Raw genomic sequence first — 19,482 nt, forward strand, 5'->3', positions numbered from 1 at the left:
GAGTTACTAACCTGCAGTTATTAGTTTATTTAATTATTAGTCTCTGGCGCCACCTTCAGGACTAACCTGAGACTTTCCACCGCTTCAGAGACCAAGTTAAATGTTTTAATTTTACGTCTTTTTCTGTCTGGAGCGTTACATCAGGATTTATTTGTTAGAACTAAGTTTAAATACTGACATTTATTTTCTTTGATGTTATGTGGTTTCAAGTGACAAGTTGATTAGGATTTTAGATAAATATGGAGGCATAATGTGTGTGTTTTCACTAATACAATTATAATCATTTTACTAAAATCTCACCAAAAACATTTCCTTATTCATCCGGGTAAAATATAGATCTAAAGGAGCGTCACTGTTGAACTATCAGGAATCAGAGTAATGATGCATTCAGGTGCCGTCAGACAAATCGGCTTTCTTTTAAGTCGTGTGGCTTAACTTTTATATATATATAGATATATAGATAGATAGATAACATTGGATTCAAATAGTCACAAGATGATGTACAATTTATCAGATTTTCGTTTATCTTTTGAACTAATGGTGGAAAATGTGTGTTTCAAAAACAATCTTATGTTCTTCTTTGCGGTGTTTTGTGGTTAAAGTTAAATGATCGGTGGAAAGTTTCTGGTCGTATTTAGTGAAACACTTTCTGGTTTATTTTCCTTGTCTTGCAGCACAGATTAGAGCTCAACGTCAGCAGACCTTTAAAACTTTAACAAGCCGACTCCCAGGAGCTCTGATTAGAGGCCTGCAGGCTCTTTACAGCGATAACGGGCCGTGTGGACGGCTGCCTGATAAACATGTAACGTTCATTCATTAACTCCTCCGTCTTTGGATTTAAAGTCATGACATCGAGACAGGAAAAAAAAATTGCTAATGTACAGAAAAAAAAATCCAAAACAAATTTGTGCATTTGGTTTGTTTACGTTCAATGAAAAGTGCACATTGTGCCTAAACACTATTTATTAATGTTTCACTTTAATAAATTGCGTTTTGTTGAAGTGTTTCATTTTCCTCCGAGCTTCGGCTGGTTAATATGGAAGCCCATTTCTGACACAATTTTTTTTTAAAAAGTCATTGTGTCACTAAAAAAAAGAGTCATGACTTTTTTTGTTGACTTTTGGTTATAATTATGATTTTTTTGTTGTCATAATTATGACTTATTTTTGTTTTTTCATAATTATGACTTTGACTTTCTTTTGTTTTGTTTTTTGTCATACTTTTTTGTTTTCATAATTATGTTCTTTTTTTGTCATGAATTTATTGTTTCAAAAATGGGCTTCCATATTATCGATTCTAAACTTAATTTCTCAATATTTAATAAATATGTTGTCCTTTGTCATGTTTCTAAGAGGTTAAATCACTTGGCTGATGGTTATATTGTGTTTATATGTGCATATTTTATATTCGTGTAATGACTCCAAAACGTTATTTGAATATTTAATAAATGTACTCAAACTAATAACTTTCCTTAGATATGTAAATAAAATGTAATAGTAATACATTAAAGTAAAGTCCCATCGTTCCCATAGGACGTGAACGCAGCATCGACATACTTTTACGGGATTGGAGGCGAGAGAGGGGGCGTGGCTAAAAACATCGGTAATCCGATACCCGCCCCACGCGCGTGTGACAGACTGTAAACTTTCTCCGCGAGCTCAGTCAGTCGGTGAGAGCGGCGGACCGTTGGCCTCTCGGACGTCTCTCTGGAGCGGATACTTCCTCAGGCAATCATGTCCGGCTAACGGGGTTCAAAGCCGGTAGTTCTGGAGACGCGGAAGGTGAATTGAACACCGGAGACATGGAGGCAGTGAGTAAGTGGAGCCCGCAGCAAGTCACGGACTGGATGAGAGGTGAGGCGAAGCGAGACCTGACGGTTGATGGAACTAACGGGCCGGTGGTTGGCCATTGGGTTCGCGGGCTTTGTTTGGACCGTAGAAGAAGAAGTATGTTGATATTACTGTAGTAGAAGAAGAACACGTACATTCATTTATTAGGCTGATCTTGTACTTGTACTCAAAGTATTGTGATGCCACAGTGTACAAATACTCCGGTACACGGTTTTAAAAGTCCCTCGTTCAAAATGTGAGTAAAAGTACCAAATCATACCATAAAAATACACTTAAAGTACCTCAAAGTAAATGTATTATTAATGCAGGTTTTCCATTTCAGAATCATGGAACTGTATTATACTGTATTTACTCTTATATGTGGGGCTATATATATATGTATATATATATATATATATATACACACACAATACTTTATGAACTTTTAAATCCTCCTGGGGATGAAGGCTAACTGATTATTTGATTTAACGCTCATATTATATTTATTTGTTGATTGTATTTTATAATCTGAATCTGTGAAGAAACTAGTAACTAAAGTTCTCAAACTAATGTAATGAAGTAAAAAGTACAACGTAAGTTTAAGTAAAAGAATATTCACCACTGTAATATAATATGTTTGATGGTATTTCCTGTTGTTTTGTAGTACTTGTACATATCAAAGCATTAACAACTATTATTTTACCAAGAAGCCAATATTTCCAACTGGTAAATGTTGTCTGAAAGCGGCACAAGAACTTTGCTTGAATGAGATTAGATGAGATTAGAAGAGATTATGCTGCATGTGCTTTGCTGTGTGTCGGCTGTTACCTTGTTTACCTTTTACTTCATGACGGCGTGTCATCAGGCAGCAAACCGGCCCGACCGGTCCAGGAGCCGCCAGCGAGGCCTCCAGGTTCTGCTTCTGTTGGGACCGGTTTAATGACCGGGAGCTTCTGAACAAGCGACTGCAGGAGGAGAACTGCTCCTTTAAATATATGAAGATAAAGGCTGCAGGAGGAGAACTGCTCCTTTTAAATATATGAATATGAAGGCCGTGTGACAGCGTGTGAAGACAAAGATCAGCACACAGGCTCTTGAGTGGCAGTTTTCAATCGGGTGTGTTCTTATACCGGAGCGAAGCTGTCAGGCAGCTGTAGCTCAGATGTGTATACACACACACACACACACACACACTTACACTCTCTCTCTCAGCGTGTTCAGACAAACCCACATACTTGTCGGCTGCTGGCTGGCAGGTGCAGTCGCACATCACGACATAAGCGAGGACGAGCTGAGGAGTCTGAGGCCGAAGTAACGAAACAACATCTAGGTCTGTCTGTTGGAGGAACAAACAAACGAGATGGCCGATTGTTGTGATGTTTAGTGAGTTGGGACAGGAGGGACGTTGTGATTGGTCGATATTCGCAGCACAGAAACATCAAAGATACGTTTGATTTGTAAAAAGTGTCACCAGCAAAATTTTAACAAACAAAATCTGTTATTCTTTGGTTAATCACGTAAATTTATAAATATCCTTATTGATTATCTTTTTCCCCTTGCCATCAATTCATTTTGCTAAAATAATTACTCAACATTCCTCGTAAACCTCTTACTGGTTAAACTGGGACGTCAGCTCAGCTCACGGGGAACTAACACAATTCCTGTTGTTTGATTTCTCAAGACTTCTGAGAACAAATCTGCTCAAGGAAATCCTTTTTCCTCTTGGGGAGTGTTTGTTCAACTGTGTGCGTGTGTGTGTGTGCGTGTGTGCGTGTGTGTGCGTGTGTGTGTGCGTGTGTGTGTGTGTGTGTGTGTGTGTGTGTGTGTGTGTGTGTGTGTGTGTGTGTGTGTGTGTGTGTGTGTGTGTGTGTGTGTGTGTGTGTGTTACAGTGTCGGGCTTGACAGAGGCCCAGTGAAGCTATGAATAGCTCCGCTGCTCTTCAGCTCCCGTTCCTCTCCACCTCGTCCTGTTGGGATGGAGGGGGGTAAATGTTCCTTTTGTTGCCTCTCGGCCGAGGAATGTCGGGTTTGAACTCCCGAACGCGGCGCGTGCCGTTGGTTTCAGGGTTCAGCGGGACTGTTTCACAATGCAGGGAAATGTCCACAGACTTAAAACGAACCACAGAGGGTGATTGTTGTTTCACTAGGATATCTCATAGTTCAAACATTGAAGCAGCTTTTTAAACAGTTTTCATCATATTTAGATCAAAGTAATGCATGTGAATTATCCTCAAGTTGTTTGTCAGATTAAAGAATATTCATAATCATAAATGAGGCTCAACATGGTGACCGCCCTCCACTGACAGACTGAAGCGTTTGGAGGCCGAACGTCTTGTTTGTTTGGATCTTTCTGATTAATGATTAACGGGTCTGTTAACAAGCAGCTGGAGTTTCACCTGCAGCTCTTTTTCTTTTACTGACGCGCTCACGTGATCGACTGCAGCCGCCCACCGGCTCACCGTCGTCCCACCGGCTCACCGCCGTCCCACCGGCTCGCCTCCGAATACTTCAGAGTTCCCTCCAGGCTGTTGAAGGACACACGTTCATCAGAGACCTCCATGTCGACACACGTTGGCATCGAGTTTCCTGCCATTGTGTTTGTAAACACGGGTAAAGCTCTCATCCCTCCCGCTCTGAGCATGCTGGGTAAAAGTCAAAGCTTCCCCCCTCTGAGCCCGTCGGCACACAGAGAGCTTCCCACCGGAGGCCAGAGGTCCAGTCGCCTGCAGACATGAGCCCAGGGCTGCAGAAACACTCTGGGTCCATCTTAGTGCAAAGTCAACTTGGGAAACGGATGCTTCTGGAAATGCACTGTAAAAAACTACGGGTACAGTTTGTTTTGCCCTGTCATGAGACACTAAATGTGTTACTCTATGAGGTATTTTACTGTCAACATCATCAAGAAAAGCAGGAGCATAGTTTGGAGACTCAACAGTTCCTGACTGGCGCTGAAGAGTTTCAGTTGCTTTCATGAGTTCAACGTATTCGTCAACAAATGCTCTCAAAGTGCTTCAGAGCAAAGATCAGCAACGGGCTGGTTCCCATGAAGAACAAAAGGTTCTGCTGCTGAACATAATGTGACATTTAGGTTGATTAAAGTTCCAGAAAGCTTTGAAATACGAGCGGTTTATTCACACGTTTTGGTAATTCTTGAAATCTCACAAAGAGAAACTGAAACGATTATAACCTGAACATGTTTGGTGATATTCAACGTTTTCCTTATTGTCAACAAATCCTATGAAAGCCGATGATATCTCCTCTTCCTCTGAGCCACGGAGCTCCATTAAAGATAATCAACAAGCCACAAACACACCCGAGAGCGCCCAAACGTGTTCTACTTCCTGTTTGATTTAAAACTACAAAGACCAGCAGGAAGAGCCTCAGACAGGAAGTCAGACCGTATTGAGGGACGGACCTTGGTGTTTTATATTCGGATCGTTCGAGACGAGCCACTTCTGCGCCGAGTCGATCGCCGCGCTATGCATGCTGGGTAGATTTGTGTCCGATGGCTCTGACGTCGTCGTGCACACGCGGTCAACGATAATCTCACGAGAGCGATGCGGCCGCCGATTTTAGAGCCAGACGCCGCAGCAGGGCTCCCCCGCCCGCCTGGCCCAGTGCATGATGGGAAACGCCTCATCAGAGAGCTGATTGGCTCATTCTGTGTGTAGCTGTGATATTTAACGCTGGAGGTAACGCTCAGGTTTAATCTAAAAACATATCTTGTGTGGTTGATAACACAAAGTTGTGTTCATGCAACACACATCTAAAGCAGTAGTCGTGTGTTTCACAGGCAGACTTACTGTCGGCACACTTTTATTTTGCTTCTATGTGAATTAGTTTTGTCGCTTAGTTGCTTTAAAATATTGGAGGTTTAGTGTTTCCATGCCTCTCTGGCTCACTCACAGCCATGCTGTTGGTTTGTGTGCGTTTTCCCTGCAAAATAACCACAAACAAACACAATCAGAAACAGTTTGTTTACAGTAAACGGTGCAATCGTTCCTGCATGAAGTGGAAGCTCCTCGTCTCGGCCGCCGGCTCGCCCCGAAAAAGAAACCCGACTGCTGCTTTCAGGACGCGTCCCAACCGCCGCACAAATTAATGACGTTTAAAAATGTTTCTCACGGAGAACGTGTGATCTCTGGGCGCCGCGCCAGACTCTGGAAGAGTTTCTGTTCTCCAGAGTTCAGGTTATTCCACCGTGTGGAGCCACGGCGAGTGAGGAAGCAGCCGAGGCCTCTTTTAACTGTCACCACCATCATCTTCATCATCATCACCACCTCATGGGATTTGGTTTAAAAGTCATAGAAATTTTGTCTTATCAGACAATGTGAGTAATTAAAAATCTTGTCATGGAAAGTTTGACAGTTTTTTTTTCTTCTTGAAATTCATTTGTTGCTCAAAGCGTCTCTTCACCTGCACGACGGCACAGCGCCCAGCGCCAGATTGATGCATTTAAAAAGATAATTGCAGCAGCAGTACGTTCTACAGGGTGACCCCTGACCTCCCCACCCCCACTAGCGGGACGGACGGTCACCACCCCCCCCCATTGTGTCACAAACTCCTGTGGGAAAGTATGTACAAATATTTATTCTGCTCACATGAGACGCAGAAAAGCTGCAAGATTTTTGACTTTTAAATGAGACAGAAACCGAATGTTTGGACGTTTTTGCTTTGATGAATGTCGATGATACTACTCATACTACTCATACTACTTGACTAAGTTTGTATAACTAGACCAGCGTTATCACCTGAAGAGCTTCTCGTGGTCCTCGGAGGCGCGACCACAGAGAGGCGTCGCCTCTGAGCCCAACAGGAATGTTTCCTCCCGTCGCTGGCGGCCATCTGTCGGCCGTCTCCAGCGGCCTCATGCGGAGCCGCTTGTTGTTCTTCTCCTGCGTTCACGCCGCCTCGGGCCTTTTGTTGGCCGGCTGATTGGGCCCCCGGCTGAGGGCCTCGTGAGGAGCCATTTGTGGGGACGCTTCGGAGCAAAAGCTTCCTGGAACCAACACATGCTCTTTTAGTATCTTTCTTAGACGAAGTCCGATGATGCCAGCGAAGCCCAGAGAAGCTCTGAATATTTGTCGGACGCCGTTTCAATGCCCCGAATATACAAATAGATTATTTTCAATGTGGAATAATCCGCCAATTGTTTTCTCAATCATTTGGCCTGAAAGACGTCCTCTGATTGCTCGTTCAACCATCAATTCCCAGTAAGAGGAAGCCAGCAAGTAGTCACGTCCCGAAACGATGCAACGGACCGACATGTTCAGCATGTTTGTGTCCACTTGACCTCAAAGATTTACCGACTGACCAAATTGTTCCAGGCGGCCATTTTCTGCCAGGAAATAGACGTCTGCTGTGTTTGAATGATTTTAATATTCGCTCCCCTTTTTGTAAAATTGTCTTTATTTCAACGCCATTTTTTCTCTCTTGAGGTGGTTTTCTGGTACGAGATCATTAGTTTTACTAACATCCATGTGTTTGTTTGTCTGGCGCTGAAGCGAGTCAGTAGAAACCTGCGCAGGCCGGCGGGTCGATGCTCCAGCGGTGAGAGCGCTTTTATCCCCGTCTCCTCGCGTTGCTGCCCCACACAGAGGGGTCGGGGGTCAGAGGTCAGGGTCGGCCACTGAGTTGGCGCCGCTGGCGGCGGCGTCTCGCTCAAAGTCACACGGGGATCTTTTGTTTTGTGCGTACCTCTGAGATTCAAAAGTCCATTTGGAAACAGAGATGGAAGTTAACGGCACGGTGAGCAGGACTTTCCTGGAAAACTCCCACTCAATCGTCCCTTATATGGACGTTTGTGGGCGTCGACCTGGGGCTGTTTGACGCCCAATAGTTTTATTTTGAGTCGTTATCAAACAACTACAAAGTCCAAAGTTTAAATTCTTTATTTAAATGAATCTGGACTTCCTCCCGCATCCTGTCGCTGAACTCCTGTTTCCTGCAGTATTGAACCTCTCGCTTCGTCTCTGGCTTTTCCTCTCGGGGGCCCGATGGGTATTGCGCAACTCCCGGCTATGGTGAGAAGGAAGCGAGACGACTCCCCACTAAAAAGTTTACTGCTGGATTTATGAGCCCGACGTGGCACTTTACGCGCCTCCTTGTTGGGGGAGGACGAGCCGACGTTGTGTTCATGACCCACAATCCACTCATCCTCCTCATCGTGCCCTTTCTTCAACGCAAGTGAAGCCGGAGCTGAACTTGTGTTCGCGATGAAGCACCTGGGAGCTGACCGCGAGGAGAGGTGCGGTCGAGGTGGCAGGACGTAGTTCTCTGTGATGGATATGTCAACACGTCCGTGTTGACTCAGCAGCTGTTTGCTGTCGAGCGAGAACGCCGTGGCATCGTTTACCCTCCTGTGTTTTTAAAAAAGACGTGTGAATGATACCAGAAGTGTTTTGTGAAGGACTCTGGACACGTGGAGGCCTCAGAGTCTCTCTGTCCGGCGTTCTTACAGTCATGGAAAACCTGGAACAGTCATGGAGTTTATAAAGGGTTATTTCCAAGCCTGGAAAGGTCCTTGAAAAAGAAATCCCCATAAGTGTAGTGAAAGTGGTGTAAATGTGTTCTATTCATGTGTTCATGACGTTCATTGAGTTATAAATAATGAATCTGCTTTTAAAAGAAAGAGGCTCAACATATCAGCAGCATACATACAGGCATCTATATAAATGTTTATTCTTTTAATCAAACTATTGTCTCTCATTCATTTGAGTCATTTAAGGTTTACTGTATGCTTTGAATCCTCATTGTTAGTTTAAATACTACATTTTACACAGATTTCACACAATGTTTGCTCATGAACATTTGGTTGAAAGTCACTAGAATGTGGTTATAAGTCACAAAAATGTTGTTAAGTCATGTAAATGTGGTTTTAAATCCTGTAAATGTGGTTTTAAATCCTGTAAATCCATTGGTCAGAACGTGAACCCTGTCCGTGCCCTCAGGTCTGGACGACGGCCTGCAGCAGTACCTGCCGTCCTTCCAGCGGCAGCAGGTGGACGGGGAGAAGCTGCTCCGGATGTCCCACCAGCAGCTGCTGTCTCTGGGCGTGTCGCGGGTCGGGCACCAGGAGCTGGTGCTGGAGGCCGTGGACCTGCTCTGTGCGCTGGTGGGTATCACTCACACTGCAGGGGGTCGGTTCAGGCTCTGAGGTCTGGCTCATCCCACAGACGCTGTGGCATCAGGTGTGGTCACGTGGCTTTGCTTCAGCAGGAATGAAAGCACCAAACATTACTTTAAGCTCATATTTTGACGCTCGTCTCAGCCTCCGCAGCAAACTACACAACACAGGTAGCCAAGTACAAGTACTGAAGTACTGCACTCAAGTTTAGGTACTTTACTTGAGTATGTTTGGAGATTCTGATAAATATTGTACCACACCTCAGAGGTAAATATTCTTTTTTTTTTTACAGTGTACTAAATCTCAAAGGTAAATAGTACTTTTTACTGTACTACATCTCAGAGGTAAATAGTACTTTTTACTGTAGTACATCTCAGAAGTACATATTGTACTTTACACCGCAGACATGGAGCATTTAACTCCACTGTCAATACATTTACTTCACTGAGGTTTTGAATGCAGGACTTGTACTTGTGGTGCAGTGTTTGTCACAGTGTGGTCGTTGTACTTATACTGCAGTAACGGACGCGAGTACTTCAGTCCTCTCGTCCTGAAGCTTCCGGCTTCGTGTCTCCCTCCCGGTCCGACAGCGCCGCTCGCTCAGCTCTCGTCAGAATGTGCTGATGTAAATAAAATGCTCTCGCTTCAGTCGTTATCAGATGTGGCAGCGCGCCCACACGGCCGTCTGTCAGGCTCCTGCACTGTAAAAACATAGAAACCAGAAGCGCTGGCCAGGGCTCTTTGTTGTAGAAACATTTAAAATGTTTAGTTTCACTGTTCAAGCTGAAGATCGTGTTTTTAACGCGCGTAAAAAACAAACCGTTGAAGCTGAAAGTCCCTCAAAGAAAACTAATTACCCCGAAATCATCCTGCAAGTGTTTCACCACAAGATGAAGTGAAACCACGAATAACCTCCGTTCAGCCTCAGACGGGCCGGCCTGCTGGGAAGTGACTGAGTTTATGCACAAGTTGCATATGAAAAAGCAAATGAGGCACTTTGCAAACTTTGTATATTCATGTCAGAATTGTTTAAAGACACGACGGCGTTCGGCCCCTCAGAGCCCCCCGTCAGCTGTTTACCAGCCCGGACCCTCTGTGTCCCCTGAAAAGGAGGATTTACAGTCGCTGACACACACACACACGGGTCACCCGATCAACACCACAGACAGACAGACAGACAGACAGACAGACAGACAGACAGACAGAGAGACAGAGAGACAGAGAGACAGAGAGAGAGAGAGAGAGAGAGAGAGAGAGAGAGAGAGAGAGAGAGAGAGAGAGAGAGAGAGAGAGAGAGAGAGAGAGAGAGAGAGAGAGAGAGAGAGAGAGAGAGAGAGAGAGAGAGAGAGAGAGAGAGAGAGAGAGAGAGAGGGAGGGAGGGAGGGAGGGAGAGAGAGAGAGAGAGAGAGAGAGATGGAGAGAGAGACAGAGAGAGACAGAGAGAGAGAGAGAGAGAGAGAGAGAGAGAGAGAGAGAGAGAGAGAGAGAGAGAGAGAGAGAGAGAGAGAGAGAGAGAGAGAGAGAGACTCTCTCTCTTCTGTGGTCATTTGAAGTCAAACAGACCATAAAGCAGGCTGGGCTTCAGGGCGGGGCTACAAGGTGATTGACAGCTCTACCAGAGACGTTTTGGGCTTCTTTACGTTACTCCAGATGTGCTCACTTCCTGTTTTCTGGTTGCAAAAAAAATCCAAAATGGCGACGTCCGTTGTCTCCAACGGGCGACGTCTGTGATTCATGTTCACTTGTCTCCTACCCATCTACACATGCCCTCGCTCCTTCCTTCCTTCCCTTCCTCACTTTCCACTTCGGGCCTCCTGCCTCCTCCAGGGGGCGTGACCTCAGCGTGAAGGTCGTTCATCAGGAGGGTTTTCCTGTCGCGCTCCATCAAAGGTCAAGTGGAGATTTTTTTGCAGCACAGAGCTGAGTTCACTGCTCTGATGTGGAGCAGGAAACAGATGTGACCACTCCCACCTGACAGACACACACACACACACACACACACACACACACACACACACACACACACACACACAAACAGAGGAAGAGCTGTTGCACTTTTGTTCCAGCAGCAGTTTCCGTTGGATGTCAGATGATCAGTTTTTGATCAGGAGAAACATTAAACGGAGTTGTTGGATGTCACTAATCTGATCAACGATCCTCCTGCAGCTCACTCGTGTGATGAAAGCAGCTCAAAGAGCTTCACACTAAAAACTAAAAGAAGGCCAACGGACAAAAAGCAATAAAACAACCCATAATGTTAACAGCTTGTTATTATATTGAGCAACAGCTGCTGGAGTCGTGAGAAACCAGATGATCAATAATTAGCTTCATGAAGCTTTAACCTGTTCAACTGTGGAACCAGTTTGTCTCCTTCTTTTCCCTGTTTGAGTCGTTGTAGGAACCCCAAATTAATTCCAATACTTGTGTTTATTGTTTGTATTTGTTCAGCAAAGTCTTGTGAAAAAAATATATATCTGCAAAAAAAAAGTCACTTTTAAAAGATATTTTGATGGTAACTATGAAGCATGATATGAGCCAGATTCCCCAAAATGCCTCCTGGAGCGTCAATAAGACCTTTATGGAAAGATTAGGACCTAAAGAATCAGAACCTGCAACAACAATCACAATAAAACAAAGTCTTGTCTGTTAGGAAGAAGTTTCTGTCAAGAAACTGTCGTTCAGTTCAAAAACTGACTTCTAGAGACCAGCGAGCCGGCCCCTCCCTACCTGTACTAACGTTAACTTCCTGCATTAATAATGAGTTGGTGTTTGAAGCATATATAACAGATAATATCATCTCTACTGTGACACGGTGGACAGAACTCCGGCGTGGAGAAGGACAACCTGAAGGCGCTGATGGGCCGGATGGCGGCGGCGCACCGCGGGCTGACCGGCTCGGTGTCGCAGCGCCGGCAGAACCCGGCTTACCACCACAAGATCTCCCACCAGCCCTCCAACGAGTTCCTGACCGCCGTGGTGGAGCTGATCGGAGCCGCCAAGAGCCTGCTGGGCTGGCTGGACGGGTGAGACACACACACACACACACACACACACACACACACACACACGGAGCTGTCAGTGGCCTCGTTAACGAGTGAGCCGTCTGCGGTATTCTCGCTTGTCACAGCTTGAAGAACATTCCTGCTCACTGCAGCTGTTACACACGCACACTCACACACGCACAGACACACACATGTGCACGCACACAAAAATGCAATATATATATTGTATACAATAAATATATATACATTATATGCAATATACTGTATGCTTTGAATCCTCAGTGTTAGTTTAAATACGACATTTTATCACTTTGTACTGTTTACACACACATTTCACACAATGTTTGCTCATGGACATGTGGTTTAAAGTCCTGGTCCGTCCACTGGTCAGAACGTGTGTGACCCTGCATCAGGTGGACATGATGATGTCACATGTGTATCCTTCATGAACCACCTGTGACCTCCTGTCTCCTGCAGGACTCCTCTGACGAGCAGCAGCGACTTCACCGCCACCAAGAGCAGAATCATCCAGCTGTGCCTGGAGCTCACCTCCACCGTGCAGAAGGTCAGCCAGCGCCCTCACCTGTTGTCTGATGGAGGCTCACCTGTTGTCTGATGGAGGCTCACCTGTTGTCTGATGGAGGCTCACCTGTTGTCTGATGGAGGCTCACCTGTTGTCTGATGGAGGCTCACCTGCTGTCTGATGGAGGCTCACCTGTTGTCTGTGTGTGTGTGTGTGTGTGTGTGTGTGTGTGTGTGTGTGTGTGTGTGTGTGTGTGTGTGTGTGTGTGTGTGTGTGTGTGTGTGTGTGTCTGTGTGTGTGTGTGTGTTGTCGTACATTTCTCTTGACTTCTTAAGTGATGACTCATCATCAGCGTCTCTGATGAAAAGTACAACTCACTAAAACAAAGCCTCACATCGATGGATGGATGAATCCTCCAGATGTAAATTCTGCTGACGAGGCAAAAAGAACAGAGAAACTGAATGATGTCATCGTCACCTGACGCAGAAGGGGGAGGAGCCTCTGAGGGAAGACACCGGTCAACGTGCAGAAGAGCTCCTTCAATCAGGATTTTAGAAATACTGCGTTGTTATTGGACCTGAGTGTGTTGACTTCTGCAGGCTCATGTCTCTGAGGCTTTTCAGAGAGTCTTCGTGTGACTTCCTCCAATTATTTTTGCTGCGCTCGTCAAAATAAAAGCACAAAATGGTGAAGAGGAACTGAACCTCTCTCTCTCTGTTGCAGGACTGCACCGTGTATGAGATCGAGGAGAAGATTCTGGAAGTGGTGAGAACTGCTACGCTTCTGTCCTCTGGTTGGGACACACACACACCTGTGTGTGTGTGTGTGTGTGTGTGTGTGTGTGTGTGTGTGTGTTAATCTGCAGGCTTGTTTATTCAGCCCAGGACCATCCACTTCCTGTCTTAGATAACACTTCCTGTTGGTCGTCCTGTTGTTCCCCAGCAGACTGAATCAGCTGATGCTAAACCTCGTGTGACCTCGTGACCTTCTGGCTCTCCTCTAAAACCAGTTTTAAAGTCTTTTACTTGACGTCTAAAACTACATCCTGGTTCCTCAGAAGTTTTCTACGACTCTCTGAACCCCAAAACCCACCGGCGGCGTTTTAGAGCACGTAAACTACAGCGGTGATCAGCCAGAAGATGTCAAATAAAAGCTAATAAAAGCGCTCCAGAGCAACAAGGAAGCTTTAATTGATTCGACTGAGACCAACAAACAACATTTAGATTCCAGTGTTCCATTTTTACGGGTTTCAGAGTTAAAAGTGACATTTTTAGAAGTATATACATACACATTATATACATATATATTATATATATATATATATTATATACATACAAAACATTATATACATACACAATATAAACACATATATTATATACATTATATACATTAATACATATAACAAAGAAGTCATAATTTCAGTAATAATACTTTAGTAGTAAAACTTATGTAACGTTATCTTATTTGAGGGATTTAAGCTGCATCAGGTATAAATGTCTTTGTTTGCGTTTCAGTCCAGATCTCTGACCGCCGTCTGCGAGAAGACGGTCCAGACGACCTCTGACCCCCGGAGGAGCGAGCGCTCCTGTCTGGAGGAGGTGCACATCACCAACGTCACGCCCGGGGAGGGACTGGTGCGCCACGAGCCTTTCCGAGTACAGCAGCAGCTCAGGAGCGTACGCCCGCCTCTAAACGTGTCTTCATCTTCCAGGGCATCTACATCAAGTCCACCTACGACGGCCTGCACGTCATCACGGGAACCACCGAGAACGTGAGTGCGCCGCCGCGACCGAAGAGCCTCTTCGGTTTAACGTCCTCCGAGGTGTAACACGCTGTGCCTCTGTCCTGCAGTCGCCCGCAGATCAAACCCGGAGGATCCACGCTGGAGACGAAGTGGTTCAGGTCAACAAGCAGACGGTGGTGAGTCGAAGGACGTCCAACCTTCTGGGAGCTAGCGCGCGATCGCTTTCCAAGATGGATGAAGCTGCAGCCAGCGGACGCTAAACTTAGTTTGTGTTGAGGTTAAAGTTCTGGTGCTCTGAAGCATGTGTGAGTAGAACGTGTGGTGAGAGCTAAAGTCCTGCCAGCGCCCCCTGCAGGCAGCAGATGCTAAAGCTTAGCTTAGCATACACAATGGAAGCGGGGGGAAACGGCTAGCCTCACTCTGTCAAAAGGTTACAAAATGTGTTGATGTGAAAGCTCTGGTGCTCTGAAGCATTAGGAGAACGCGTGGTGAGGGCTGAAGCCCCGCCAGCGCCCCCTGCAGGCGGCCAGTGTGCAGCGCTGCTCACGAGCTCTGGCCTGTGATTGGTCCAGGTGGGCTGGCAGCTGAAGCACCTGGTGGAGAAGCTGAGGGCGGAGTCCGGAGGCGTCGTGCTGCTGGTGAAGAAGAGGCCGTCTGGGACGTCCGGCGGCTTCGCCCCCGCCCCGCTGAAGAACCTGCGCTGGAGGCCGCCGCTCATACAGGTGAGCTGCCCCGACTCCTCCCACCCTGCCCGAGTGCCTTTGAGCAGGACGCTCACATCCAACCAGAGGCGCGGGGTCTTTTCTCGTCCTCCTGGTTGTTGTTTTTTCAGGGGGGCGTCTTGTGGCCGCGGTGCTGTTAAAGGCTGCAGGAAAGCTCACGCTTCAACGAGCAGCAGCGGAGTTTCACTACTTTCTTTCTTCGGCTGAAGTCGAACATCTTTGGGCGGTGACTCATCCGTCAACTCCACAAAGCGGCGGCGGCTCTGAATCCACCGAGCGGCCTCCGGGGGGTTTTTGTGTTGACGTACAGGAAGTGTGTGTCCGGGCAGATAGGCGTCTTCCAGCGCCGTCCACAGCCCGGCTCAGGCTCTAATCTCTGCTATCAAGACAGATCTGGAGTCTCGCCGCCCCTCACCCGGCTCTCAGAGGTCAGAGGTCATCTTCAGGCAGGCTCACGCCACCACCACGTTGTGCTGTTGAGTCTGCAGCCTTCGTGTCCGCGGTGATCAGATCTCTTGACTCAGCACAACAAACTTCTTCTTTCGGTGTTTTTTTTGCCGAGTGAAGTTCCCGTTTCTGAAAGTAGAGGTTCGGAGGAGAGGAAGGAAGCCGAGCCCAGACGAACCTCACGAGGGTCAACGCCGGCTTTTATAAGTAGACGGGAAATGAAAAACCTTTTTTAGGATCTCACATCCTCATTCGACCTGTGCTCCATTTTACTAATGTTGTACGTTCAACATCTGCTCCTGTAATTTGTGAACAATAAACACTTTTTTATCCTGTTACACCATAAAATCCTAGTTGTATAGAAGTCTATGCTTCATGTGTTGAAGCTGCATTCTCTCTCCTGACCACCAGGGGGAGACTCCTCTGGTTGTATAGAAGTCTATGCTTCATGTGTTAAAGCTGCATTCTCTCTCCTGACCACCAGGGGGCGACTCCTCTGGTTGTATAGAAGTCTATTTCAGGTCCACAAACGTCCGCTCCTCATACCGCTCTGTGACTGGTTGTCTCTCTCTCGTCGTGTCCAGACCTCTCAGGGAGCTCCGGGTCTCTCCAGAACCCGACAGCCAGAAGCCTCAGACGCTCCTGTGAAGAGAGGGAAGACGGCCATATTGGATTTGTACGTCCCTCCTCCCCCCGCAGCTCCTTACGCACCGCTGTGAGTGCCTGACTCCATTATTCGTTCTCGTTACAAACCAATAACTCAAAGTGTAGTTTTTAACTCTCGTCTTCCTCGTCCTCTTCATCCTCTCTGAAGAGACGGGAACAAGATCGCGTCTCCGGCCGTGAACCGGCGGCCCGAGTCGCCCAACTCGTGTCTGGACGCGGACGTGCGGCGACGCTTTACTTTGGTTGACGACGACAGGACGCCGGCTAGCCCCGCCCCCAATGAACCCAATCAGCCAATCCCTGTGAGCCTCAGGCAGCGCTCGTCTACTCGCTGTGAGTGCACACACACACACACACACACACACACACACACACACACACACACACACACAGCCTCATTAACACATTCTCACACAATGACTCATTTGACACCTTTGACCTTGAAATTATTAAAAAAAACACTGCGACGTCTAAAAGAAGACGAGACGTTTGTTTGATCTGCATAGTCACACTTGTTGTTGTTGTTGTGTTCAGGTAAACCTCGGCCCGTCTCCATGCCGGTGGAGTCCTTCTCAGGTGACCCGTCCTCCCGGCCCGGCGGCGCTCAGGGAAGGAAAGGTGAGCGTCCTCCGCGATGTCACCGCTATCGGTGACGCGAGCTTTGAAGTCCTCCCCCGATTGATCATTAACGCGCCTCGGCGGCGCTTCACCTTCAGGGTCCGAGTGTGTGTGTGTGTGTGTGTGTGTGTGTGTGTGTGTGTGTGTGTGTGTGTGTGTGCCCAAGATATCAGGCGCCTCGTGCAGTTAAACAGAGACGCATTAGCCGGCGCGCCGTGTCTTTCAACACCTGACCTCGTCTCCTGCGTTTCCTTATCCGGTACGTGGTCGTAGTCACGTGACCTTCAAACAAAAGGATCCGGTGTTACTGGAATCAAGAAAATCCTTTTTAAACAAAAGAATATGAGAACGATCTCACCCGACTTCACACCTGAATCTGGTTCCTTGTTTCTGAGTCAAATCTGGAGGCGTTGTAGACTTTGTGTCATTGAAGCGTCCGTGTTTTGTGACTCTGTCGCCTCCCTGCTGCAGGCCTCCTGCACAGATACCTGAGCAACGAGGGCATCAGCGCCATCGCGGAGGAGGAGGAGCCGTGCTTCCCTCTGCCGTACCGAGGACACCCGTCTGTCCGCGGCGTCGACCACATCCGGGGCAGCCAGTGCTTCATCAGCGCAAACCTGCACAGCAGCGCCACCATCCCGTACCAGGAAGCGGCGGCGTCCAAGAAGTCCTCCGCCTCCTCCTCGACCTCTTCCGCCGCCGCCGCTCCTCCTCCGATGGCCGTGACCAAGCCGTCGACGTCGCTGCTCGGCGGCTGGCTGGCTCGTCTCCGACTGCTCAGCCACTGACGGGGTCTCAAAGGTCCTGCTGGGTGAGACCCTCTGGCTCCTCCTCTGGCTCCTTCGGCTCCTCCTGCAGCTCTGGCTCCTCCTCTGGCTCCTTCGGCTCCTCCTGCAGCTCTGGCTCCTCCTCTGGCTCCTTCAGCTCCTCCTCTGGCGGCTCTGGCTCCTCCTCTGGCTCCTTTGAAGTCGCTGGAGAAGAAGCAGCTTCTGTCGGCCTTCAGCTGATTGAAAAAGTATGAAATCTCTTAATTCAGACGCGTGTTCAGAGATCTACATCAGATCTGGATTTTGAACCTTTTTAAAAAAAAAAAAATTAGTGGACACAAAAACTGGGATTCAGTTCACGAAAACACACATTTTAAAGTTGCCTTTTGTATTCATGCTGGAACCGGCCTTTCAGCGGCGACGTTTGGCCCTGCTGAGCTTCCATACAGAACATTCAGCTCGTGTGTTTGAGTGGAAACAGAAAATACTCACAGTTGCTGTTTGTGTTTTTCACCCCTCCCCCCTCTTATAAAACCCTTACCTCATGGTTTCTGTTTCGTGGCGAGCGTAACCTGCTGGAGATGAAGCCGGCTTTTGGTTTTCAACAGTTTTCAACGGCTTCTTTCAAGCAGAACAGAACAGACGTGACGAGCTTCTCCAGTCTGACGGGTTCAGGCGGAGGAACCGCACGTCGCCGTGTTTTCTAGTTTTAAAAATAAAAAATGGCCGACGCATTTCTCGTCATGACGTCCGATCCTCTCGCCTCGTCGTCTGTAAATATGTTTTATTGTACGTGTGTAAAATACAAGAGCTCTGCGTTCAACGCTTCCACAGTCAAAAGGAAAGAAGTGATGAATGTTTAGCAGGTGGGTTAGTTTTCCCTCTTGAGGCCTTTAAACTATAATAACTATATTCTTTTCTTCATGACTTCAGTGTTCACACGGCTGCTGTGAAAACGCTGTTAAAGCGCTTCGATCCCTCGCCAGCAGCCAAAGAGGAAACATCTTTTTATTCTTTTTGGTTTGAGAGTGATCGGAGGAGCTCGTTAAGTTTCTATCTTTTCTTTTTGTAAAGAGAGTTTCATGGAGCTGAATCCAGGTCACACGTTTTGTTCATTTGAAAAAAAGATTTGAACCTGAAAAATCAAGTTTTGTTTTTTAACTCGAACTTGAACAATCGAAATAAAAATAAGTGTATGAAAAGTGTTCTATAATTTTGATTTAAAATATAAAATCTGTTACTGAAAACTGAAAATATATATTTTATTCAAAAAGGAAAAAAAGAACAAAATCAATATGATATAAAACTTTTCATAGACTTATTTTTATTTTGAATACATTGTTGCATGTGTGTGTTCTAGAGACATGTGTTATGTACAAAAGATGATCAGAGTTGTCGATGACATATTGTCACAGAGCTCTGCTCATGAGCGAGGAACTCATGAAACATTGAGGCGTTGTTCTGGCGCTTGGCATGCTGGGTAAAGACCGCCCACCCATCATGACCGTCGCACAGGACGCTGCGACGGAGTTTGACAGCACAACCCAGAATGCAATGGGCGGAGTAATTTTACAAATGCGAAACCATGACTGAAGTTGTTACCCTGACACATTACATAACATTACATTACGTCACGTTACACGAGTGGCGGGTTGATGAAGCGTCGGGGCTTCACCTTGAAGAACAACAGCGACACCTGGTGGCGACTGGAATGAAAGCACCAGAACTCCACCTCAATGCTTCACGCCCACATTTCTGCAGTAAAAGTAAATTAAAGCTGCGTGTTCATTCTCGCATTGGATGTTAAATACACAACGATGTTGTTTCTGTCGTTCTTTACATTGCAATAAAACTAAATGCTGGTTCCCCACGGAGCGTGTGTTTAACCCACTGGATTACAGATGCATTTAAAAATAAAATCATTGTTTGTCTTTTATTACGACTACATTTCTATGCCAACATTTATAAACATTATTTGTCCTTTAAAGCTCATTTTAGTGAGGTAAGATGTACCAGAAGTGCAATGTGCTCATGAACG

The 19,482-nt window shown here is 46.6% G+C and overlaps 1 protein-coding gene across 1 annotated transcript; it reads left to right on the plus strand.

The window, feature by feature from the left end:
• Positions 1-1,647: 1,647 nt before the first annotated feature.
• On the plus strand, positions 1,648-19,310 carry cnksr3 (cnksr family member 3). The gene is made up of 13 exons (XM_068598746.1): positions 1,648-1,853; positions 8,780-8,943; positions 11,776-11,978; positions 12,435-12,522; positions 13,204-13,245; positions 13,995-14,114; positions 14,192-14,251; positions 14,332-14,400; positions 14,797-14,946; positions 15,978-16,108; positions 16,208-16,392; positions 16,594-16,677; positions 17,149-19,310. The coding sequence occupies exons 1-13, from the start codon at positions 1,802-1,804 to the stop codon at positions 17,463-17,465; spliced, it is 1,665 nt and encodes a 554-aa protein (XP_068454847.1). The 5' UTR covers positions 1,648-1,801; the 3' UTR covers positions 17,466-19,310.
• The last annotated feature ends 172 nt before the right edge of the window (positions 19,311-19,482 follow it).

Source organism: Clinocottus analis, unplaced genomic scaffold (assembly GCF_023055335.1).
Source record: "Clinocottus analis isolate CAN_PGR_092001 unplaced genomic scaffold, fCliAna1.0.p SCAF_40, whole genome shotgun sequence".
NCBI classification, from domain to species: Eukaryota; Metazoa; Chordata; class Actinopteri; order Perciformes; family Cottidae; genus Clinocottus; species Clinocottus analis.